This window comes from Ambystoma mexicanum, chromosome 3q (genome assembly GCF_040938575.1).
Source record: "Ambystoma mexicanum isolate Mex_15411 chromosome 3q, UKY_AmexF1_1, whole genome shotgun sequence".
NCBI lineage: Eukaryota > Metazoa > Chordata > Amphibia > Caudata > Ambystomatidae > Ambystoma > Ambystoma mexicanum.
In genome coordinates, this window is record NC_090926.1 from 999,037,078 (window position 1) to 999,064,012 (window position 26,935).

General features: G+C 44.8%; 1 protein-coding gene across 2 annotated transcripts in view; it reads left to right on the forward strand.

The window, feature by feature from the left end:
* Positions 1-8,784: 8,784 nt before the first annotated feature.
* The window catches only part of SLC38A10 (solute carrier family 38 member 10), a 748,880-nt gene continuing 730,729 nt past the window's right edge, over positions 8,785-26,935 (forward strand). Inside the window, exon 1 of one of the 2 annotated variants that reach the window (XM_069655155.1) lies at positions 8,785-10,293. In XM_069655155.1, coding sequence (XP_069511256.1) covers positions 10,204-10,293 — 90 coding nt within the window. In that variant the 5' untranslated portion in view covers positions 8,785-10,203. The remainder of the gene's footprint in view (positions 10,294-26,935) is intronic. The other variant, XM_069655156.1, reaches the window with a different exon arrangement.

Below are 26,935 nucleotides of genomic sequence, written 5' to 3' on the forward strand. Positions count from 1 at the left end.
GGTCGTCAGCGGACTCAGTTGCGTCTAGTAACGCCTTCAGTGCCCTCCTCCTCTTCGGCCAGTGAGGGCTGGATCTTTGAGAGGTTCCTCAGCCTCATGAAGTCTCCTGATATGGGGGCTATCATCAAGGACGCAGTCAGGTAAGTCCTTCCAGCTATACTAGCGGTACAACAGATGCCTCCGCCGACGCCTCTGGCTCTGGCGCAGCCACCTCTTCCGGCTCCTCAGCCTACTCCACAGGCGGTACCATACCAGCCTCCGTTCCTTCCTCAGCCTCTGGCAGTGGTCCCTGTGCCACAGCCTCCGGATACTCCTCCTCCTCCTCCACAGGATCCCCCAGACCCTCAGGATACTGATGAGGAGGAGGATCCTGATACACCATCATCGGACAGGGCCTTCCACGAACGTATCGCGGGCTGGTGGAATACCTGGGCCTACCACAGCCACAGGTCGAACAGCCAGCTGAGGGCGTCCTCGCTGAAGTCCACACGAGGCGCCCTTCCGCCAGTACTGGAATTCTACTGCAAACTGATATAGTCTCCGTCGCCAAGAAGGGTTGGCTCAAACCACACTCCGTCCAGCCAGTAAACCGCCGCCTGGACACCAAGTACAGACAGATGGAGGGGGATACACTCTTGCTCACCTTCTGAAGAGGGAAAATGGGATGTTCCCTTCCCCCGATTCTCATCCAGCCATGGCCTAGAACATCACGACCCAAGCACCCACCACGAGAGGAATTCGACCCACTCACAGATGCCCCGGACGTCAACATCCACTGTGGCCTCGCCCCACATGGCCAGGGGAACTGCCCGTTAATCAAACCAGGTGTCGGAACCTTAGGTGACGCCGACATCGATCATATGGATCAGATCGATTAAAAAGCAACAATGAAAACCACCATTGTTAGAGATGCCATGACGACATAGCCAACGGACGGTAACACATGTGCCAACATGCACACTGGACATACCCACACCAATCCACACGAAGAACATTCTCAGCACCATGACGTAGGGGACCTCTACATTCATTCATGCATCGTTGTTATTTTTCACATAGGCTAAGCTACAGCACTGCAGAAACGCAAGACGAAAGAAGAGCTTGTGCACATGCTTGCAAACGCTTCCTTGCTACTAAAACCACGGTGACGTAAGACACCTATATATAAGGACCCATGTCGCCCTGTGCGACCCCCGTGTTGTGAGCCATATGCCTCCAATCATAGACGAGGCCAGAGTATGCCTCAGCACCAGAGTAGGCCGCAAAACCAGAGCCACAGGCCCAGAGCAAATCAGGCAGAGCTGCAAAACTGTGATCGTGCAGAACGAACCCCGACGAGGTTCCTCGCAGCCAAGGCCACGAAGTTGCAACTACACGCCGCGCGCCCTGAGCCAAGGTTACACCTGCCACAGCTAACCGCCCCTCATAGCCGAAATACAAATCAAATGCTCATAATTCTGCTCCAGCCACTGTCTCACAACACGTGACTAGGCTGACCTGATGCGATGACAAGTCCCAAGGACCAGGGAAACTCTGGGGTCTCATGTTTGGGACACAGACTGCAACAATGAGGTGACAAATTGGGCACTGACGGCGGTGAGAAAGAAGCACTCCTGCAGCAAATTGCAGACCTGTCCATTGTCCACCACTGACACATAGTCATACATTGTTTCTAACACCAGGTACACCGTGAGCTGGGAACAACAATGGTCCCAGGCTTGGGGGCTCATGGATGAACCAATCAGGGCACGGGGGGCTAGCCACTGACGGCATCACAACCTAGCCAATCATTAACCTTCCTTATGTAACCATTCTGTTGTAACAATTTCTAGGGACGACCCAAGCGTACCACCTGACCTCTTCTCTACCAATTACTAACTTCTCTATATGTGTCTATACTAACCCTATCACTCGGGGAGCCAACCCGAGGTGGCGTTAGGTTTTGGGGGAGGTTTTCCCATGTGACGCACGGTGTGGCGTCACGCAAGCAGAAAAAGGGCCTGAGAGCCCACTCTTGTGAGAAGTGTTCCCGGATGACCTGTGATCCCAGAACCTATCCCTGCCGTTTCATCTAATAAAAAGCAGTAACGCCTTGCTCTTGCGTGTGTCTCATACTCATTGGGGACTGCGGGAGGAGTTGGGGCCTCCCTAACCCCGGAGGTCCGCGGACTGCCCTGCCGACCCCTGGGAAATCACCCCGACACTCCCATCCTCAGCCACACCCCTCAGTGATCGCTGCGGCATCTCTGTACTCCAAACCTCAGTCCTCGTCTTCATCGACGGCGCTGTTAGGCAAGGAGTAGAAAACCTTGGATGCATACGGTACGAAGCTGTATTCAAACGCTTCCTTGCACCTGACTCCGGCCAACGCAGACGCCATGCTGGCTGCCGCTAACCAGAGATTATGGCGGGAAATTGCTGACTTCCTACCGGAACTCCCCTCTCACAGCCAATCACGCTTCAAGGCGGGTCTAGCCAAGGCCAAGCTTGTGGCGCAGGATATCATGGAGTCCACGCTAGCACACATCGATACCTCTGGACGTGCCATCTGTATTGCCATGGACATGAGAACGATGGCCTGGCTCTGGGCAACCAAGTTAAACCCGGATGTCCAGGAATGTATTCTAGATCTGCCCTTCGAGGGCAGCAACCTCTTCCACTCCAGCACAGACGAAGAGCTGGACAAGAAGAATAGCTTGCAGACGGCTAAGTCTTTATCCATTCTGACAAAGGCCACGCCCAAAGCGTATTGCCAGTCTCAGCAACGCTTGGATAAGAGTCGCTCATCCAGAGGCTTCCGCAGCTTCCAAGAGCGCAGGTCAAGGCAGCCGGAACGCTCGCAGACCCCTAGTCAGCACAAGCATAAAAAGGGGGGGGGCAAGGGCTTTTTCCAGTCCCCTTCCTCTGCCTCTGCCTCAGAGGGAAAATAGTCTTGACATACCCCTTCGGGTCCATGAGTCGCCAGTGGAGGGCAGGCTTGCTCTTCACGCACACTTTTGGCGACAGAACTTCGCGAACCCCTGTATCCTGTCAGTAGTATCCTTGAGGTACCGTCTACCTATTCCTGCCTCTCCTCCCTCTCCCCCCCTTCCGCAAGTTGGGACAGCAACTCTTTTGGCAGAGATTCGGTCACTCATCCTGAGCCAGGCCGTGTCAATCACATACAGTCAGAACAAGCTACAAAAACAATTGCCTTAAGCAGCATGCCTCCCGATTTCATTTTAGATTTATTCTGTCAGACCATAGTGAGCAGTCTAGTTTCTCTGAACTTGCATTAAGTATTGCCCCTTTTCTCTGTTCGCACCTCCAGAGCACGCAATTCCCTCATCTCTTTTTCCTCTACTGTCACAGGGTCAGCTGTTTATGTCAGACGGTGCCGAGAAGGAATCCGGAAGTGTGTGAAGCTGACAGGAGTACCGGTAAAACTAGGGAATACCAGACCAAGTAACTTGCTGCTCTTGAGAAAGTAGCGTTCACAGGGAGTTCACAATATCACATCCCGTCTAGGGCTCTCGCAGTCATTCCCCATCCTGATACTCCGATCACTTACCCCCGGGAGTGCATCTACTTCCTGGCACGTTTACCAGGGAGTGCTTCTTTTCCAAGTCTGGGTTTCTGAAGTGGAACGTAGAAGTCTTTCATCCGAGGATCTGGGACAAGCTTTAAGAAAGGTTGGCTGCCTGCCCCTACAACGCCACGTCAGCCACTAGTGCCGGAAGGAGCTGCAGATTTCCAGGACAGCCACCTGCCACATCTTTTTCACGGTACCCCTATTTCTCCTGGCTCACGCCATGTTGCACCTGATTCCCTCTCTGCACGCACACAGTCACACCACATGTCAGTCGTATCCTTGAGGTACCGTCTACCTATTCCTGCCTCTCCTCCCTCTCCCCCCCTTCCGCAAGTTGGGACAGCAACTCTTTTGGCGGAGATTCGGTCACTCATCCTGAGCCAGGCCGTGTAGGAAGTCCCAGCCTCCGAGCGGGGATCAGGCTTCTACTCCAGGATCTTTGCCATTCAGAAAAAGAACCAGCTGGCCTGAGAGTTGTACTGGACCTCTCCACCCTCAACCTCTTCTTACCTCTCCAGAGGTTCAAGATGGTGACGCCAGCTTTTATTGCGGATACATTATGCAGGGGAGGCTGGATGTGCTCCCTGGATCTGAAGGACGCCTATCTGCATGTCCCGATCTGGCAACCCCATCGGTCTTTCCTCCGGTTCAGGATCATGGGCTGCCATTTTAAGGACCTCCCTTCTGGCCTCAATTCGGCCCCCAGGGTCTTTACCAGACTCATGAATTTGGTGGTAGCCCTCAGGGCCTTCATATATACCCATCTCAAGAAGCAGTTCACCACTCCTGCCATGCAGTGATGAACACGCTACACGACCTGGGCTTTTCTCAAGAAGTCACAACTGCAACCCACACAGTCGTTGATCTTCCTGGGCCTCACCTGGGACACGCGCTCCGAGCGGGTCTTCCCCTCTGAGGACAAGATTACGGCCATCAGGAGGGCCACATCCCACTTCCTCAGCTGGGGTGCTACTTTGGCTTGGTGGTACCAGCATCTGCTGGGCCTTTTTGCAGCGGTACTGTTGGCCTTCCCCCACACAAGACTCATGATGAGGAGGATTCAGCTACACGTTGCAGCATTGTGGAACCAGGAGAGGGGCTCTCAGGCTAAAATTATCAAGATCCCCATCTCTCTCCATCCGGACCACACATGGTGGTCCAGGGACTGCAACCTGCGGACCTGCAAGCCCTTCGGGCCCCCCGTCCCGCAGGTAATGATTACCACAGATTCCTCCGTAGAGGGCTGGGGAGCCACCCTGGAGGACCTCTCGGTCCATGTCACGTAGACCCGTCAAGAACAAGAATACCACATCAATTGGCTGCAAATGAACGCCATCTGGTTAGCGCTCAGAGCCTTCCTCCCACGTCTCAAGGCAACAGTTGTCCTCATCCAGACAGACAACTCGACCAGTATGTACTACATCAACAAGCAAGGAGGGACTAGGTCCCCTTCCCTGTGCAGACTGGCGATCAGCATGTGGGAATGGGCCTTGGAGAAGACATCTACCTCACGGCAGTGCATCTTCCGGGGGAAGCCTATCTGGAAGCGGACAGGCTCAGCAGGGTGGGAGCGGACAACTACGAGTGGCAGCTGAACGACCTCATTGCACAGGAGATCTTCCACTGTTGGGGCCTCCCCCAGGTGGATCTCTTTGCCACCAGGCACAACAAGAAGTGCTCCCAGTTTGCCCCCTGGCAGGGGAAGCGCCTAGGCTCCCTGGGCGACGCCTTGTGGATCCAGTGGAACGGCATGTCAGCATACGCCTTCCCGCCCACTCCACTGATTCACAGCCAGGCCATGGTTCTCGGAGCTGCTCAGCCTCTCAGCGGCCTCTCCAATCCATCTCCCGACGGGCCCAGCACATCTTCTGACACAGCAGGGGGGCAGGGTCGTGCACCCCGCATCCCAGAAGCTGGCCCTCACAGCGTGGTTCCTGAGCAGGTGATGCTCAGCCACCTCCACCTATCTCAAGCCAACCTGGAAATCATACAGGGGGCTAGGAGCAAGTCTACCAGTGCCCAGTATAAGAGTAAATGGACCAGGTTCTGCCACTGGGCTCACTCCAAGGATATCAACCCACTGGCTTGCTCATTGGACGACGTGCTGTCATTCTCAGCTCAGTTCACCAACACTGGCGTGCAGGTGGAAACCTGCTGCACATACCTCTCAGCCATTGGGGCCTACAGGAACTCGGAGAGAGGGGTCTTCTCCTTCTCCAACCTGATCGTCAGGAGACAATTGGCTGGGCTCGCTAGGCTCTACTCGCCCTTCAGGAAGCCACACCCCATGTGGGATTCGAATCTAATCTTGGGCACGCTCGCTCACAAGCCTTTTGAGCCTATGGCGACTGCGGACATCAGGCTGGTCACCATCAAGACGGCTCTCCTAGTCGGCATCACATCGGCGCGCAGGGTCAGCGAGATGCAGGCCCTAGTCGCCTACGAGCCGTACATCACCTTTCACAAGGTCAAGGTGTTCCTGCAGACCCATCCGGCATTTTTACCTAAGGTGTCATCAGCCTTTCACTTAAACGAGGAGATTGTCCTTCCTACATTCTTTGCGGACCCGAAGGACGTGCCTCAGAGAGTTCTGCACTGCCTGGATGCCAGGCGTGCCCTGAAATTCTACCTGGACAGGACCAAGGGCTTCCACAAGTCAGACGCCCTATTCAGCACCTTTGGAGGCGCCAGGCCAGGCTACCAGGCCTCCAAAGCCTCCATCTCCCGCTGGATGGTCTCAGGCCATCAGGGAAGAGAACAAGGGCTAGCATAGATCCCTTCCTGCGAACATGAATGCCCACGCGGTCAGGGCCAAGGCAACGGCCATCGCCTTTCAGCGCCATGTCCCTGGCAGGTCATAAGCAGGGTGGCCACATGGGCCACTCCCTCGGGGTTCTGCAAGCATTACTGTTTGGATGCCGGCTCCAGATCAGATGTGGCTTTCGGACAGGCGGTTCTCCGGAACCTGTTTGCTTAAGGAGGGTCTCCTCTCCACCCTGGGGCTACATTCAGTTGAAATCGCCCATGCAGTATGGAGGAAAGGGGATGGGACGTAAGAGTAATTATACGTTACTCACCGTAGTGACTAATATACTCTTAGTCCATAGTCCCCTTTCCTCCATACGTCCCACCATCCTCCCCCCTAATAATCAGGTGTCATTAGGCAATGATATTTCTATTGTCAACGTGTCTTTGGGGACTGAGGTTTGGCGCCGGAGGGCGGAGTCAGGGCAGCACATGGTCCCAGGGCCGCGCCTCTGCGCGCCTCTAAATTTAGAGGGGAAGAAGATCTTTCTGGTGAAAAAGGTTCTGTCTCCCGTCCCTCGCGGGGGACGCCCGTACAGTATGGAGGAAAATGGACTATGGACTAAGAGTACGTTAGTCACTATGGTGAGTAACTTATAATGTTTCAATGGGCTCAAACCCGTCAAAAACAAAATCGGATGTTTTCACCCGCCTTTGCTACACAAATGGTTAAGAGCTATGTAAGAAACCAATTGCATACATGCCAACCTTCCCGATTTAGGCAGGAGACTCCCGATTTTTAGATGAAAAAGATTGCTATTTTTTTCTTACTCCCGCCTGAAATAATTAAAACCCCAATGCTCCGTCCTAGGTTGTTGAGAATGTTGGCATATATGCGACTGACCCACACGACCAGCCCTGATGAACGCTATAAAGGTGACACTGAAATGCGAGAGCAAGACTCAAGACGCAAGGAAGCAGGCAGATGGAGACAGGAGAGCTCGACAAAGCACCATGAAACCTGGAGACATTGTCATAGTGCATCAACCACAAGGAAGGAAAGGGATGGCTGCATTCGATAAAGAGGCCCTGACGGTGACGCAAGTAAAAGGCTCCCTCGTCACAGCTGAGGGTGCGACAAAAAGCATCACCTGAAACTCATCGCACTTTAGACGCATGCCAGGCATCATTCTGGAGATCGCCCGAGGCTCAGATGGTGCTACTGCAGGGTGGGACTCTTCCTATGAAGGAAATGGGGAGGACTCTTGCGATGAGCAATCCTTCTCGCATCCTGAAGACAATGAAGGCCCGGGTCTGTGAGACTTATGAGCAGACCCCAGCGAGCTCGTAATCGACCTCATCGAGTGATCGAGCAGATGAACTAGAGACAACTAGAGACATCATTGTGTTTAGTACCGGGGGTGTGATGTCGACACACTGCAAGTGCTCCCTTATCACGTGCCAGGGGACATGGAGTTGCAGGAAGGGGAGGGAGGCGGGAGGAAGTGGCAAGTTCATTTTGAGAGTTAATGTAATGAAGACGTGTTGACTTATCCTCTTGTGTCCGTCTCCTCACTAATGTGACTGGCTGAGTGAGACTGTGTGGGCGACTCAGGTGAGGCAACGTTGGAAGACCACATGTAGTGTCATGAAATGTGTTGTTGTTTTGTTTATACACCTGGCATGGGATGTTGTGACTTAAGCCCCTCCTCCTGGGCTGGTGCAAAAGTCATGTGTACCGTGACACGCGTGCCAAGCAGTACATAAAAGGCATGCACAGCCGCCCGTGCGTCCATTAATCCAGAGTATGGCTCTGTGTGTTTTGTGTGGGAGGTCCTCCCGATTGACTCCTGGCCACGGCATTGCCAAAGCATTGCCAGATCCCCTGACAACATAACACTTGACTGAAGTAAAGAAAGAAAAGCATAATCTGAACCTGTGGTCTTGACATAGAATTCAAATGCAACACAAAAATAAGCAAACACCATATAAAGAAGCTTGTTGTGTTTAATTTCTTTCCTTTGTATGATGTCAGTATGGGCTTTGCTGGTTAGAATGTTGGCTAGGAATGTTTGGCTGTGAGATGGGTTAGGACGTGAGATGAGGGGCCGGTGGATGTATCCCTCCACATTAGTGTACTTACCTGTTCCTCGTTATGTATTTGCCTTTGTGGTCAGACTCTGTAAAGACTTGAACCCGTACTATGGACTCAGTGCACCTCTTGACCCATGAAAGCACGATCCATCAAAGCTCTCCAGAATTTCGGATTTCTATTGTTTAAAATCAGTCACATACAGTCAGAACAAGCTACAAAAACAATTGCCTTAAGCAGCATGCCTCCCGCTTTCATTTTAGATTTATTCTGTCAGACCATAGTGAGCAGTCTAGTTTCTCGGAACTCGCATTAAGTATTGCCCCTTTTCTCTGTTCGCACCTCCAGAGCACGCAATTCCCTCATCTCTTTTTCCTCTACTGTCACAGGGTCAGCTGTTTATGTCAGACGGTGGCCGAGAAGGAATCCGGAAGTGTGTGAAGCTGACAGGAGTACCGGTAAAACTAGGGAATACCAGAACAAGTAACTTGCTGCTCTTGAGAAAGTAGCGTTCACGATATCACATCCCGTCTAGGGCTCTCGCGGTCATTCCTCATCCTGATACTCCGATCACTTACCCCCGGGAGTGCATCTACTTCCTGGCACGTTTACCAGGGAGTGCTTCTTTTCCAAGTCTGGGTTTCTGAAGCGGAACGTAGAAGTCTTTCATCCGAGGATCTGGGACAAGCTTTAAGAAAGGTTGGCTGCCTGCCCCTACAACGCCACGTCAGCCACTAGTGCCGGAAGGAGCTGCAGATTTCCAGGAGAGCCACCTGCCACATCTCTTTCACGGTACCCCTATATCTCCTGGCTCACGCCATGTTGCACCTCATTCCCTCTCTGCACGCACACAGTCACACCACATACCTCTGCCCACAGTTGTGATAGTTGATCTGTGACCGTCCATTTGCGCTCGCGTCCCCAAGTCCAAGTGCGGCTCCCGCTTACTGCAGCAACTCCCCGGACACCCCAACACAGAACCAGGCGCTAGAAAATATCCGCTGCTGCACATACCTTGTCCTACCAGGGCACATCCCGTCTCCTTGTTCCCAGTCTTCTAAAGCGGCCTCTTTTTTCAGATACATCAGTTTATACCTTGTTCAGTAAACGCCGCCCAGTGAGCAGCAAAGAAGACACGTACTACCAGTGCTTTTGTTCAACGCTTTAGACAGCAGAACAGCTCAAATACCGCCACCTTAAAACACTGACACTGAATATAATAACCTTAAAGCTCTTCATCCATACATCCCCCCCAAACCTACATTCAATGTGACTCCAATGTGCAACAGTGAACAATCCTGTTTTGCATGCGGTTAAAAGTTCGCTGGATCTTAACCAAAAGGGCAACATCAACAGCCGTGAGCATCTACCGTGGGAGTAAGCACCAGATCAAAGAAAATAATTTCACGAGGATCTTGAAGCCCTCCCAGGAGGGAAGTAGTGATACTGCACACAGAAACGTAACTTTTGATCTAGAAATCCCAAGGATTCAGTTTTTTAAAATGTATTTTTTTAAATAAATCAATATACTTTTTAAAAGAGACGAGTTCGTGGCGTGTAACACACGTTCAAGATATTTGATGGTAACAGAGACTTGGGAAGGTAACGTCACCTTCGATGTTTAACTCAAGATCCAGACTGTTGACTGCAGTCAGAGGGCCTATTTTTGTATATCTATTGTACTGAAGTTACCACAGGGTTTCGTTTTGATTCCCTTTCCAGTGGAGAAACTTTCGGGGTGAACCCTGGATCATATTTGTTCCTTTTTAGTGGACGCAGCGAGGGAAACGATATCATGGCTGCTTCAAACTGGGGGTTGATCATGAACATTGTGAACAGCATTGTGGGGGTCAGTGTCCTGACGATGCCCTTCTGCTTCAAGCAGGTGAGTTTGACGATCCAGAATTTCTCTAGTTAGCAATTTCGGAATGTTTAAAGTTTAGAATGTACTGCAGACACAACTATTTGGTTGAAAACAAGTATTGGATTTGAATAATTTCAAGTAGATACGTGATTCCTTTTCCATCCATGAATTTGTATTAAATACAAAGTTTGGAAATCATATGTCCGTGATAGCACTATGAAACAAGATTATATAGGAGCAATGACAATAACGTAAGTGTACATTTATCATATGAAGTGCATAAAAAAACAACTATTGATTTAATTATGTGTTCGTTTCGTTGCTTTCTCAAACGTAAATGCTTTACAGAAGTTGTATTGAAAGCAGTGTAGTATACTCTTGTACTGTACAATATTATATATAACAATATTGCTCATTCTTAAGTTGATATTTTACATTACTATTTGTTTAAATATTTTCTTTCTCTTTTGCTGAATATTATCTGTTTACTGTTTTTATTGATATTAACGAAAGTGTTTAGTATGTGTAAAGTTTGAATTTTCTTTCAATCTATATCACATTAAAGTATATTATTACTGTACAATAAAGAAAACCAAGATGGTAGGTGAACAGTGGCTATTGAGACGATGCAAAATATAATATCAAGTTATGTATTTTTTCCTTTATGTCAACTTTGCTGAATCTTTCCTCTGTTCTGTAATGTTTTCACACAGTGTGCCAACTCTCTTTACCAGCATTACCTTTACACTGTCCCATTGGTTGCTCTTTATGTTCCCCTTTCCATAGTATCCAACTTCCATTCTGTGGGGCCAGTGGCTCCCACTTCTCCCTTTGCTCTACGTGGGAAACCCACCTCGACTACCCTACCTGCCCCACTCTTCTCCTCCCCCTTCACACTCTAAGCTGGGATACTTCACCAACCCTCTCCTGCCCTCATACCTGCAGACTCTGGTCCCTCTTGGTGGGATTCCGCGTCTCTTCGTAACTTCCATGTTGCATCCAAAGGGGTAGAGCTCCATTAAGGGGAAAGCGCTGTTGCGGTAAGGGCTGTACAGTGAAGTGTCACCTTCTTCAAGTTTGCCTGAATGGAACTGCCATGTTCAATGTTGTTAGTACACTGTCATGAACGCCACTAGTAGCATGTCTATTGGCGCAAAGACAGTAACAGTGAATAATATGATTTGATTATTCTGGAGAAAAAAAGTTGCAGTTTTAAAGATATTTAATCAAACTGTCAAGTTAGTAGCTATTGCTTGTTTCTGTGGCCTACGTCCACTTGAAAAAAGCTCATTTTTCTCAAGCGCAAGTATGTCTGTACAGTGAACACAGTAGTTTGCTCGTGGCTTTGTCAGTGGAAATATCTGTACCTGGCTAGCCTGTCATTTTACTTATTCTGTCACATTTAGTTAATATGGAGATCTGCGGTCTAGCTTCTTATGGGTGTTTTGAAGAGTTGTATATTTCTGAGGCATTCGTCGAGCTCTGCTTGTTGTGACTTGATAAGAAGATGTTTCTTTCTTTGCATAGTCCTCTGATCCAGCTGGCAAACCAGGGTGCCTTTTCCTATTTTAAGGTGTGTTTCCTGATGTAGTAACGCATTATCTGAGATCACCCACTGCTATACGTCTGTTTATTCACAGATATTGCAGAATGGACATGGCAACTATAAACTATAATCTATTTTACGCATTCACAAAAGGCTTCATCAAGGGCTGATACGGCCGAGCACTCTCCTCGTGGCTGCTGATACAAACGAACAATTTTGGAACTGACTTCTTTCTTCTACCGCAGTGAATATTTTAATCCTTGGACTAAAAGAACAAATATCAATGGACATTTATCAAAGCTTCCTGTAACCAGTACTTATTTCAAATTTTTTAGTGTAATCAGGAACTCTGCCTCCCCCTCCCAGAAGCCCATATCATCCCGGGTGCTCGCACAATCACGAAGGGCTTAATCAAGGGCTGATACGGCTAATAGGCCTGAAGGGCGAAGAGGTGGAGGACATTTTTATTTTGACATTTTGCTTTTACTGTGGATCTCACAGACTCGTGGCTATTGGGCTAACTCTTTTGTCTATCTTATCAACGCTTGCAGTTTATTGTCCTGTGCAAGGTCAAATTATATACCTTAGTAACAGCAATGCCTTCACCAAGAAGAATAGCTGAGGCGATTGCTATTGCGCAGGAAACGCCTAAACGCTCCTCGCACTCTGTTAATCTAACTCTTCAGTACGAAATCGAACACGCAAGCTAAGACTATATCACTAGCTTCCGACATAAGGAAGTATTACCCGGAGTAAGGTAATGTCACTGTTGCAAATGAGACTGAAGCAGAGGTAGCAGTACCACTGGCATGCTCTTTGAGTACACTGCAAACTAATAACGAAATAGTCAAAGACAGCGCAGTTTGATCTATGTACGCCATCTGACTCATTGTTAGTTGCATTTGACAAATCCAATTTGCTGGGTATATATGCCCAACCTTTACAAAACCAACTTCATATTGAAGCGCTTGTGCATGATACTATACAGGACTTGCACCCGACTTTAACTTCAGGCCCAGAGCAAATTATGTCTGTAGATTCAGACAAGGTCCAGGAAAGTTCAGTAACGACAGTAGCGGGTGGGGTGACGTCTATGCATCAACTAAGTCGTTCAGAAGAACAACAGACTTTAGATACATCTGAACAACTCTCTGAATCACCTGTGATGTTTTCTCACTCACCCGATGAGTCTTCACTTCTCTCGATATCATACACACAACAACGCTGAGGAAGCTGAAAGTCCCCTTGTTACAAGAGGCTTTGGTATCCTCTACATTTCCATTTGCGTAAATATCTTTACAGGCAATGAATACCACCTTATTCTCTTTAGCAAAACTATACGAAACCTTGAACTCCAGACTTACTGATCAAAATTTGTTTTTAAAAGAACTGCTAGAAACAAGAACAACATTGACACACACAGTGAAAACAGCTACTATGACGGACACTGTGATAGATAATAACTCTCTTATGCATTCTACACGAGAAGCAGATCACAGTGGGCTAGATGCACACATTTTCCCTGAAAACAAACCGGCAAATAACACAGCCACAAAAAGACGATGCAAGACTGCTTCTCCTATTGACACGACTATGATGGCAGACTGCCCAAATATAGATTGAAGTGTCGTATAAATTGATGGCTCATCAGGTAGTGGAGAGGTGATTGAAGCTGCAATAGTGACCACTAAAGATAATGGGGGTCATTACAAGGTTGGAGGTAACCATAGTGCTATTAGCGCCATGGCTGCCTCCAAATCCTTACCGACTCTGCCCTGGTGAATGGAGCTATTACCCCCCCATTCCAAGGATGGCGGGGGCGGTAATTCCCCATTCACCAGGGCCCTTCCCCATTCCCATTTGAGCCCCCATTGTGCTCAATGGGAATGGGGAAGGTGCTAATAACGGTACTGCGAAAAAACCAGGCATTAAGGGAGGACCCGCAAAGGGAACTCGTAGTAGGGCGGTAAGGGATTACCGGCACCAGTGCCCTTACCGGTGCTGGTAATCCCTTACCGCCCACCTCGTAATAAGGACCAATATATGTTGTAAACCGACTTTCACTGTTTTTGCTGCACAAGACAAGTAAAAAGTCTGTATCAGCCAAAATGGGGAACGCCAAAAACAGGCAAGAATTTAAAAACCCCAAATTACAAACTAAGTCAAATTCCCGTTATTTCATTCATTCTCTTAATTTACCTAGTCAGAGATCGAAGGAAGCAGGTTTAGTGGGGGTAAAGAAAAAGGCCGCAATAGATATGAGCAAATTGGTAGTGCGATTGAAGAAAAATAAATTGACCCACACTCCTAAACAAGTCACATTGGATTTATCTTAACGACAATTAGATAATCTTATACAAGAGGTGCAAAAGGGGGCGGAGGCAGATTCATTGCAGATAAATAAGACAATGATCCAAACAAAATCCCTTCCTTCGAACTCACTGACAAATCATTCTCTGGGGAATGAGTTGAACCACTTTTGTACGTTGGAGGCTAGACGGGAGGAGATAAAAAAAATCTATCAATCTATTTGTATCTTGTCCTCGCCATTACAAAATCAGGCTGAACTGAGAAAGGGTTCTAATATATATTCCACTGATCAGGATGACCAGCGTAAACCACTAGGACCCATTCAATGTTTGAAACAGCAACTCTCCACTCGACCTCTCAACACTGGAATGACATCTACTAATGAAATGGGAGGTATTAAAAAAATCAGGCCTACCAACTGTGATCCAACTATGCATTTCAGTTTAATTTTACAATGTCGAGGTGGGGACTTTCCAAATTATGATCTTAATAGGAATTCTGTTCTAAACATTATGGGTGAGATACCGACCGTAGAAGATATACTTCTAGTGACTTTACTCAGATAGAATTTCTACATCATTATGACACTTCCGTGGTAAAACTGGATGACGTCGGGAGTGGTCAGAAACATCATATGGCAAGCCAGACAAGAAATATATCACTTGGGCTTTTTGATTCTCAATCCAACTGAAGTAATGACGTCAAATAACCTAGTGATGCCTAATAAATAAGCACCCACTCATAATAAACCCTGTGTGACTGCCCCATTAACCATTTCATATCCTTTTAGCAATCAGACAAATGCTCAAACTATAATCTTGAGTGATGAACACCCACAAGTAAACAAACAGTAACAACTCAAGGCTTCGTCTAACTTTGCATATAAATTGGCCTCTTGGAACGCACGAGACCATAAGCATTTTACTTCATTAACTACTAAATTAGTCCCTGACTATGATATAGTGTTGCTTCAAGAAGTATGGTTTTCCTCTCCTCCAATTTGGGATAATCGTGCCATATCATTAGTACTGGCCCGCATATTGACAGGGGGGAGTGGCTCAATGTAGCAGTTAAAACCTCATCAGGCTTTGGAGTAACTCCACGGGCGTTGCCAAATAGTTATATGCAACTAGTTAAGATTGTTACTAGGTCTATTGCTATTGCCTGGAATCATTTAGCCATTAAAGATGTGCTGTTTTTTAATGACTTAGAATTAATGCTAGACCTCATTACTAATGATTCAGCTATTGACCATATAATTATTGCAAGGGACCTCAACATGAAATGTCTTGCAAGCAAAGGAACAAAACCTCAAACGGCAGAAAACCAATGGAACCTTCTAATGCATGAAAGGGAATTCTTAATTACTAATGGGTGTAGCAAGGAAGATACTCCATCGAAACATACATGGCAAAGGGCTAAGCAAACACCTTTAATTGATTACATTTATGTAGATAATAACGTTTTTGCTATGATATGTTTTAGAGTTACAGATCAAAATGTAAGTGATCACAATATTTTGGGACTGACATGTTCATGGCCACAAACTGAAAAGCTGGAGATAACTGATTACTACAAACATCAGTTTGCTACATCGACTAGAGGTGACCACTTTAAATGGTCACCTGATACCCTGAATGATGTAATGACGTTTATCTGCTATCCATTGGACATTTTGCTTCCTGAAATTTATTTAGGCAGATGGACTATATATCTCTGCCTTACAGATTTTTAAATTCAAACAGCCGCACCCAGGCAAAAACTCAAAACCACATTTGATAAAATATTGCAAGCAAATAAAACTAACTTGAGAACTAACATTTGTGCACTTAAGAACTTACCAACTGCTCTGAAGATTCGAGAAACCATTACACTTAAAAACAAATATATCAACTGGGTCAAACTGAGAAAAGCGGAGATGTATTTATCTGATGCTCAACTAATGCTAAATACATTAGCATCTAAAAACTCAACCATGATATGGGGTCTTTTAAAGACAGTAATTGCTGATAAACAATCCCCCATGCAAATAAATGCAGTACCCGAAGAGGTCTGGATTGGCTGTTACTACTCTTTATATGCAGCTACCCCTTGGTCTTATTACATCCCAGCCATACCTCCTTGAGCATCTCACCCAATTAGCTGTAAGCGAAGCAGATATTGTCTTACATATTATGAGACTTAGCTCGTCGAGAGCCCCAGGCCCAGACGGGTTGTCTAATATTATGATGAGAAAACATCCAGTAATACACTTTCAACGCATCCCACAAATGTGGCAAAAATCAATCATTGCGCCTAATTTATAAAAAAAGGAGATCGGGACGTCCCCAGAATAACAAACCTGTGGCACTGTTGGATTCCGCGGGAAAGCTATTTGCTCGCCTTGTTTTGGTAGAATTCAATAGATGGGCGAAGGAACATGACCTTTTTCAATCAGGCATGGATGTCTATTCATTTGCATGTTCTGCATGCGATTAAGCATCATGAATGGCAGTTAAAACAACCTGTATATGCTGCATTTATTGACTTCGAAACTGCTTTCGATTCAGTTTCCAGGGAACTTCTGTTTGATAAACTCTCTGAGACTAAATGTCTGGTTCATCTACAACACAGAGCTTCATTCAAAAACGTCTATTCAAATAAGGCTTTCTCTAGATGGCAGATTGACCCAACCCTTTAATACACATAGAGGTCTCAAACAGAGATGTCTTCTGGCGTCATCACTGTTTAATTTCTTTATTTCAGATATTGTGAGAGATTTTAAAAAGGTAAAATCTGACTTTGCACGTTTAGGTGAGCATGCAATCCCCCCGCTTTTCTATGGCGACTATCTGGTTTTGTTGGCGAAAACAGCCAGGGGATTGCAGGCTTTATTGACTCAACTATCCATTTACACTGACAAAAATAACTTAGCTGTTAATTTGTCTAAGGCCACGGTTATGATAATTTCAAATGTAAATGTGACCAAGAAGAAGCATTATAATTGGATGCTGCAACATAAGTCATTGGAAATTGTACATGAATATAAGTACTTGAGGCTAAATGTTAACCGTCTGATATCTGCTGCTCCACACTACACTGAGCTCAGTAGGCAAATGAAAACAGCTTCTGCTCAGCCTATGATATTGAATAATAGATATGGTAGATTCTCGCTTTCACCACTTCTAACATTTTACCGTCAGAAAGCGGTTCTAACAAGGGTATATGGTGCAGAGTCACAGAATTGGCGGGGTGATAACTTCTGGACAATAGTGGAAGGTCTCTTCTGGAAGAAATTGTTGAATGTACCTAATTCTATACCCACGTGTATTTTTACGTTATGAGCTGGGTTTGTCATTGCTCTATTCTATTTATATGTGGAAACTATGCAGTCTACACAGTGTATCATGGATGATACACCTAATTCTATCCTCAATGTCCTGTCTAAATATAAAGAGTCAACTGATCACAAAAACATGAGAATTTGGCGAAGCAAGGTTCAGGAGTTTTTGTCAACAGCGAACGTAACTGAGGAAATACTTATATCAAATCCTGATAAGGCTAAAACAAAAACAGTCTAATTTGGGACTGGATTAAAACCCGTGGCCAGAGTTTGCAAGGTAAACATTTAGAGGTGTACTATTCTCTAAATAAAAAACCAAAAACACCGGAATCTTATGTAATCAAATTTTCGGCGGCTAAATACCGAGATTTATTCATCAGATTCAGACTAAATATTTTACATACAAAAGACGTTTTAGCTAAATAAAAATCGATTGCACCAGACAAGAACTACTGCTGCTTCGGCGACCACTCCAGTGAACCTGAAAATTTGATACATCTTACAGCCAAATGCCCGAACTTGTTGGAAAGCAGAATTAGACATTTTAAACTTTTTTTTTTTAAGTATCAAGAATGCTTACTGTAGAAACGTTTTGGAACTACTTGTATAACAGCAACCGGAATACAGTGAGACTTGCGATATTAAACTTTCTGGTTGCATTGAGATTAGAAGATGGTTATGCTTGGGTAGTCCATGATGGATTGTTTTGATAAATTTCAGAATTCAGTAATCTGAAGTACGAAGTCATAAGCTCACTTTGCTTTTAAATATGCCAGTATATGTAAGAGAACAATTGCGAAAAGTAGATGAATTTGATATTTAATGGTTTACTGACTATTCAGAATGATTGAAGTTTCTTTATTGTGTACAAAATGCATCTATGGTCCTACCAGGCTGCTTCTTGTTTTGTATTTTACAAATTCAGAATTTGTAACATGCTTTGTTATGTTTTTAAGTTTATTTTTTATTGACAATATTGAAAAGTTGATTTTACAGTCTTCTGGTCACAGTCCTTTACTTCAATAAAAAGATGAGTCTGCTCCCTATAACTAGCACCAGGGTACTTTTATATTCACACTACTTTCCCTCTTTTGTCCACCTAAAGGAAATTTCACTATGTGTTGTCACTGGTACAGGACGTTTTGATTCCTCCAGAATTTGACAAGGAAGAAGGGTGTCGTCGAAAGGGACCTGAACTGATAGTGCAGTCAGTTCTACCAATTCTTTTATTTCTTGTCTCAGTCATTTACTTCAATGAGGAAATATCTAAGCAGAACACCAATTCTTAACAACTGCCAGATAAAACATTAGACCAGACAATATCTACATTTAGGGGACCTGTGTAATTATTGGACAATCAACAAAGTGTATCCTCTATTATACAGTACCTCATCTCCTCTTCGGGTGTATCTACACCTAAAAACCAGTAGAAGCATAAAAATGCATGTGGAGGAGCACAGCTGGTCATTCTACAGATGCCCAAATGTGGGACATCTCATTCCTTCCCACAAGCCTTACCTATTCTGGTACCACTTACCTAGCATATCTCCCTGGCAAAAAAGTGCTGTGCAATCTGAGCCTGTGTATATGCAATGGAACAATCGGCTTGATCCACCCGACACACATGCGCAGTGCCAAAAAACAACAAACGCATTGTTGCACTTCCTATGAACTGCAGAGCTTTACAGAATTTAACTGTCTCCTTCACACCCATGGTATGCAAATCTACCTTATCAGGAGAGGAAGGATTTGAAAAGCCGGAAAAATCACATTCTGAGTCTAGCAGAAACATAACACCTTTAGCCAGAAAGAACCGGTTAAGAAGAACCTTGTAATGGTGTTTCTTCAATGTCAAACACTTACCAGATGGCTGAATAACGTGATCTCCACTGGGAAGAATACTTTATTGGAAAATAAGTTATTTATTGATTTTGCTTAAGTGTTAGACTGCATATGTTGTATTTCTATGGCAATATCTCTGGTGGCACTAAAGACTTGAGGTAATTGATGATTTTCTTAAAGATCCAGGTGAATCTCCTGGAAGTGTCAGTACCGTCTGCAGTCAGCACTGAGAGGCTGTTTTGGTGGATCTCTGGTGGTGGTGACTCGAGGGAGGAGAACATGTGAGGCCCCTCCCACTAACTTTTAAATATCACGGGAATCCGCGAAGCGCCTGCAAGTGGCAGTACAGTATGCAGTCCGCAGAGCGTCAGCAGTCCTCATTCAGCATCTCTGGCGATACAAGTGAGGATAATTAATTCGCCAGTGGTGAAGTGGGTAAATACCCTGACTTGACTATTTAGCCAAATAGACGTTGTGCAATGCTGGGAACTTGGTGTTTGTCTTGGGTCGACCGGGGACTGTGGTACAGCCTTACCAGGCAACGGATCTGCACAATCTAAAGGGGATAGGCCGGCTTCGCTGGGCGTGCTTTGAGCTAGCTGACCGACGGGTTGCAAGCAAATAGAGCGTCATACAAAAAGCATGAGACACGTATGAGCTCACAGAATATATCACAATAAAACGAGTATGAGGAAACCAGCTGCTACACAAAGGAAAAGTGGGGCTGAGCAAGTCAAGAATTGTATTAAACAATACATTTTAAAGTGAAATTGACAAATGCCACGCGGAAAAGCAAAAAGGTAAAATTTACGTAGTGCGGATCAAAGGCTGTTAGATGTGAACATACAACATCTGCCTCCAAATCCCTCAGGGTTAGTTGCTTCTCCAAGCAACGAGTTGGTGGTAGATCTCTTTCTTCGACTGTGGCCTCCCTCTGGAACAGCCTCCCTGCCGCCCTTAAACTTGAGGAGAACCATTTACGGTTCTGGAAGCACCTCAAAACCTTTCTCTTTGCTTCTGCTTTTTCTCCTCCTCTCCCCTGCTGACCTCCTGGCTGTAACTGGAACTGCACTGGCTAACTGGACACCCTCTGATCTCGGGCCCAGGTCCCCCCATCCTCCGCCAGCCTCACACACCTCCACTGCCTGCCTGGCAACCCCCGCACTTGGGGACTGTTTCTGTATCCCTACAGTCCCCCTATCGGCACTTGACACCTGATGTCTGCACTTACCCTTGCACTTGCCACTGCTGGCCATTACATTACTTATTATTATCTATTCCCATGTACTGCACTGTCCCTTTCCCCTACCCCACGCACTTGCGCGATCTGAATGACACTAGTAGGTTCGTTGACTGTCCTCCCTTTGTTCCTCCTCCCTTGCCTCGTCGCACCTTAAAACACTTGTGTATAGGCGCGTTATAAATATCATATCATATAGCATCCTAACAAAAACCATGTGCAAAGAAGTTAAAAACAAACTTGGACGAACAGGAAGAAAATCACAGCTTTTTTCTCATCAACTCGGCAAAAAACCTATAGTGAAGTTGTCACAACTGGCCAATTAATTTCCGATATAACCACAGGTGGGAATATTGAGACTACAGAGGACATTGAAATTTAGGGACTTGTGTTGCAAAAAAGTGGATAGGAGAGCGAGCATGTCTTTGATAGATATTTACATTAGTTTAAAAGAAGAGATTCTAGCAAGTGAAACGTTACCTACCTCCACAGAGTGATTAAGTGTTTCACCTACAATGTTTGTCATCTGAAGAGGGTAATAACGAAAGCAAGTATCTTTCAAATGAGTCAGTCACTGACCCTATGACTAGAACAGGAACTCTTAGAAATGGTTACTGTATTGTAAGTTCTCCTACAAGTGTGCAGAATGCTAACACTAGTAAGGAGGAGATTAGTAGTAATGCCAGCCCATTAATGGCATTAAATCTGGTATTTCGGTCATTCATACGTTTTTATGACACAGGAGTAGCTAAAGTGGTGAGAGCTAATTCCAATACCCTTCACGAAATTAAGGGATTGGTCTTTAGGAATGGGTTTACAAGCAACAGAGAAATCGAAAAACTGTTGGCCGTGCCTAAGATAGCAACTACAGATCATGTGAATAAAGACTGGGATGTACACACCAGCAGGCCCCATGGGAATGGTAGTCAAGACAGAGCAAGGAATAAAAAGGTTAAGCTAAGTGTCAATGAAGAAACCAAGAACTGTAAAGCAGTAAGCTATGCACAGAACAGAGGATCCCGGAAATTCTTAAGAACGATCTTGAGCGCATCGAGAAGGACCGCTCCAAGTCGGAAAAGGGCATTAAAAACCAACAACAAAAAATTTAAAAGCATTATTATAATTGAAGATTCACAGAAACTCAATCGCTTGGAGTTAGGGTTGACTAGAGTAGGGAGTTCGGGTGAGGGAGGAATTGGTTTACAAAATGAAGTAGTAAAATACACAAGGAGGTCTATTCTTCTATGGTAAAACAAATAGAAAAGGAAGTGCGCAAATAGTAAGAGAGAGACCGAGGAATAAGGAGGACAAAGGAATACAAAGAGTTTGTAGGTGTGAAGAAAGAGTACAGAACAAGGCTTTGAAATTGCACTATTACATCAGTACGGGTGTCCGGAAAAAACAGCGCACAACCATTGTAATACCAGAATGAAGGGGTTCACAAAAACTGAGTAGAACCGTTGCATATGGTAACCCCAGAACTTTGATCACTGTCAGTAGGTGACGAAGAGAAGGGAGTACCATTGAATCTGTCTAGGTTATTGATTATACTTTTGAAGATACACAAATTGAAATTTATACCATCTGCAGACATAGAATGTGTGCATCTGTTTGATAAACAAATATTGGGTAAATGTGTGTTGCATTTGTGTATGAGACAGGAAGAGTTACTTATAAGAGGCTTTGAGATTTATTAGGATACGCAAACGAGTACATTGAACAAGAAAAGAAAATGAATATGAAATGTTCTGTTACCCATGATGGACTGAGGCAGGTGTGCTTTGATGAGCACTCTGTTAATTGGGGACGGTTGGCAACAACACTCGATTCAGCCAAAGGTGTCAGGCCTGGGTTCCAGAACCATTGTAAGTGAAGTACGGTGTTGGAATTCCAGAGGACACAGGAGTAGTTTGAATTTTAGTGTACTCCGAGACCCCAGGATGGCCCATAGAGCTGAGGTTTGCTCAGAAGTACTTTAAGACGAGATAGCTGCACCCTTGAGATGGATGGGGGTGCAGATTTATTACTCCAACACCAATCAATAAGGACAACTCAATGGTTTGGCAAAGGGAGTCTGTTTAATGACAAGTACAAAAAACGGGGAGCCATGGATATCAGCAGTGATACGATCGTCCTTCTCGTTTCAACTCCAACGAACTTCATACAAGTTGTAACATTTATACTCAAAACTCGTCATAATTGACGTGTAACACTCAAAAGTTAACATGCAATTCTATTGGTTAGGAAAAGGTAACTTTACTATAGGTACTATATCTGTATATGGTAACGGAGTGAGGGGATTGGGTAAACACTGTCAGGTGGGCGTCTAAGCCCTTCCTTCAAAAATGACTACTGTCACCAAAAGTATGACGTCTCATTGGTTCTACTAACTATAGGACCCTTGATTATTTGGTCCATTTTGATTGGGTTGGCACCAACCCCATGCATACTTTTCCACTTAGCTTAGCAGCACGCAGAATGGTCGGCAAGGTACAGGGTGCCCATTTGTTACCCAGCCTTCCTCCGATTATGGATACAATCAATCATCACTTTAGTAGCCATGTGTCAATTAGTTGTCGTTGGCCTCGAAACTGCATCTTCTCTCTGGAAAAGTTCTGCTATCTCTGCCTGGTCGGGTGCCAAGTGTAGGTGGGGCCCCCTGCTTCTTCTTGCTCGGTTGGTCACATGCTTCCCACACCATGGATTTGTCTCGTTTTTCTCAATTTGTGTATTTGATTCTTATTTAGCCCACCACCTGCCTACGTCTTCTTATCTCGACCTTTCAGAGGCAGGATATTCTGTTCTTAGTTTCAATTAAATGTAGCTACTGTTCTCCTCGTCTATTGGTATGACCTTGGCTTCCCTGGCACGAGTTGCTTCTGCCGAGTTTTGATTCGGCCGTCTCTTCTCGTTTTGATAAATATGAATCTCTGCTCATTTGTCCTTTAGCAACCTGGGTTGATTCTGCTTTGTTTGCAAAGTGGAAATATACTTATAATAAAGTACTTCGTTTGAGGTAGGTTTATGTAAAATGGCGCTTGCCGCACTACTCTTCTACTTAGCATAGCAAGCCGCACTGTTTCCTTAGCTTTCTTGCGGTTCCAAGCATATTTACAGGTGTAAACTAGTCGACGGTCTTCGTATTGCTTGCAGCTTAATTTTCTTACATTTAGACATCATTCTTTTGTTTTAAGTTCATGATATCCTTACTCATGGCGTTTTGTCTCTTTGTGTCATTCTTGGGTCGTCATTTCTTCTATCTGTGAGTCCGGGTCCTCGTGACTTCACCATTCGTCTTCCATTAAGACCTTTTTGGTTTCTTCCGGGACAGTACTTAGGCAATCTTCATTTCGTTTCATTTTCTGGTAGGGTTTCCTTAATGGATACCTTACTGTCCATGGTTTTCTGGGTATTGGTACTTCAATGGGTGTTGCTCTTCTGATAGGCACTGGGCAGAGCCCCACTGCGGCTCTCTGCTAGTTTATTTGCTCATCATACGTCACATATTTTGGTGTGAATGTTCCTGGTACTCCAAAATGGGCGACTGGAGTGCAGGTTTTATTTGGGACCTCCTCTACATTAGTCGTGAGGCTGAGTTCATGAAGTATGATATATTACTAAAGGAAACCTGGCTAAGTACCTCATTGGCTATAGATGGTTATAGTATCAACACGAAAATTACAAAGAACAGAAGTGAAGGTCGACCTTTTTGGAGGCTTACTGTCTGTTTTTAAATCTAAGAAAGGGAGGGGAGTAAAAAAAAATGGACACACTATCTAAGATGTCTGATATGATGAATGAAAAAGAGCTCTCTTATCATAAACATGTACCCAATAAGAACGGATATAGAGGAGGTGATGAATAATGAAACTGAGAATATTCTGATTAAATGGATGCATAACCCGCTGACAAAAGGGAGGCTGATAATGTTATGTGGGGACTTTAATTGTTTGTCCTGATCTGGCTAACTCATTTGAAGGATTAGAGGGAAACAAAGGTGTATACAGAAGTGACAAATTGCAATTAGAAGAAAAGTTGTTACAGATGAGTTCCTTGCTGCCTGTGTCCTCTAAAATTCTAGCCTCTTTGGTATTACATTATCTAAGCAAATGGGCTGAGGCAACACACAGTTTGATGTTGTCAACCTGTATGGCATAGGCAGGGGAGGACATAGGGAGGACCCTGTATGTTGCAGAATTAGATCTCACCTCAGCTTTTGACATGTTTGATATAGGAAGGGAGTGGGAGAAACTAAGAGGATGGATGATTGAAGTAGGGTTGTTAAAATGTTGGAAATCTTGGAATTGCTGTATTCTAACAATGTTGCGAGAGTGAGGTTAAGTAATGAAGGGTTGCTTTCAAGTGAGATAGGGGTGGGCAAGGGAGTCTGTCAAGGATGTGTCCTTGCCCCACTTTTCTTTAACCTATAATTGTCCAATCTGTGGAAAATTAGTATTAGTTGGGGTGTCTAACCCCCCTCCCCCAAATGTGCAGGCCTAAATCAAATTGTAAAACTTAAGCTCATTACACGGGGTGGCAGAATATTTGCAAGAGAATAAATTAACAATGAATCCTGCAAAATCACTAATAGCCACACTTAACAGGAAACAGAAAAGTAAGCCTTATTTTTGGCACATTAATGGTAACAAAGTTTTGGAGGTAAAGACGTTTAAATATCTAGGCTTTGTATTTTTAGTGGTAGACCAGCTACGTGCTCAGAAATCAAATATGGAGACTAAAGTGGCAGTGTGCATTTCACTATTGACGAGGATCAAAAGTAAGCCTATTAATTATTACCACTTATTGAATTCTATCGCCTTTTAAGATTTCGGCCATGGTGCTATATGGAGTTGAATTGATTTATTTCAGTTGCAGGAAATATCTAGACAGTTTGGACATAAAGATTTCGAAAGAAGTATTGTCTACCGAGATCTGCAAAAGCTTCACCTCACTGATGAGGCCCAACAAGGGTGAAACACGTGTATGGGGTTGCTTTTGGTACTCTTGTTCAGAGAGGAATTGCCATAGCATTTCGGTGCTGGACTGCCCATGTGGGCGGGACAAAGACTGATATGCAAATGGATATTTCCCATCTTTGAAAGGCACAGTGAGCAAAAAGCATGTGCTGCAAACTCTCATCTCAGAACAGGTTATCGTGCCACCTTTTTTGAAATATCTACCGAGATCGATACAGATTTGTGTAATTCGCTTGGAATTTGGATTGCAATCTTGGTTAGCTCAATACTTGAAGAAAAGGATTGTTTGCATATAAGAAGGCACTGTCCACACCTAATTTGGGGTCTTGTTTAGGCGTAATTTTAGTAAAAATAATGCTTTCTTGCGATTTTAAGCCATGATATATAGCGTTCTTAGAAAATGCTAACATTGCAATTGCAGAGTCACACGAGTATATAAAGATAAAACGCTGGGATCAGTCTATTAATATGGATGACTTAAACAGGATAAAGGCACATCGAGATAAAGGGATCTTGTATAGTCCTTCACAAACGGCCAACCTTTATCTGAAGAAATTTCCATCTCAGAAATACCGAACATAGTATCTCAAATTCAGATTAAGCGTCTAATTCACAGAAGCGTTTTATAATGGGGAAACCCCCATTGGAGAATGCTCTGTGAATCGGGGCCAAAATTGCTTACCCACTTTGGAAATATTTGGACCTTGAGTAAACATCCTTGGTCTACTTTGAAAGGTTGTAGGCTTTGTAATTTAGAGGATTATGAGACTCTCTACCATCTAGATATGGAGTGCCCACATACAGTAAAATATTGTGTGACTTTCCTTGGGCCCTATGTTCATTCAATGTCTGCAGTCGCATTATCCGTGATATGGAACGGCTTGATGACAACAGAATGGGTTTCACTTACATTAGCTTTAGTAAATTTACTAATAAACATGTTTCGTGACCTACAATAAGTGCTAGATCTGGGTCAAGAGCTCTGCAGAGCATTGATGAGACTTATATTGTCGCAGCAAACCAAATTGTAACAAACAGTGAAACAATTGTGTGAATGGTTGCATTCGTTAGGAAGGATGAAGCTAGTCGGCGGCACAGTAGTTGTGAGGTGACCATTGTGTAGTGAAAAAAACAAGGAATGCATTTTAAGATTGATAACATTATTGGTGATAATTGTTGTTGGTATTAGTATTGTTAAATAAATGTAGTAATGGAATGAGATGAACAAAGTGTTTGTTTTTTTTAGCTGTTTTCTTATGGAATTGTGTATTGTATATTCTTTATATACTAATGAACACAAAAAGGGTCTGATCGCCTATAAATGGAATATGTCCTGCAGGGAATGATTGAATGCATGATCTGAGCTAGGCACACAAGAAAGGAGAAACTTCTCTGACCCAACACCTCGGCTTCCTAGACATGCCCTA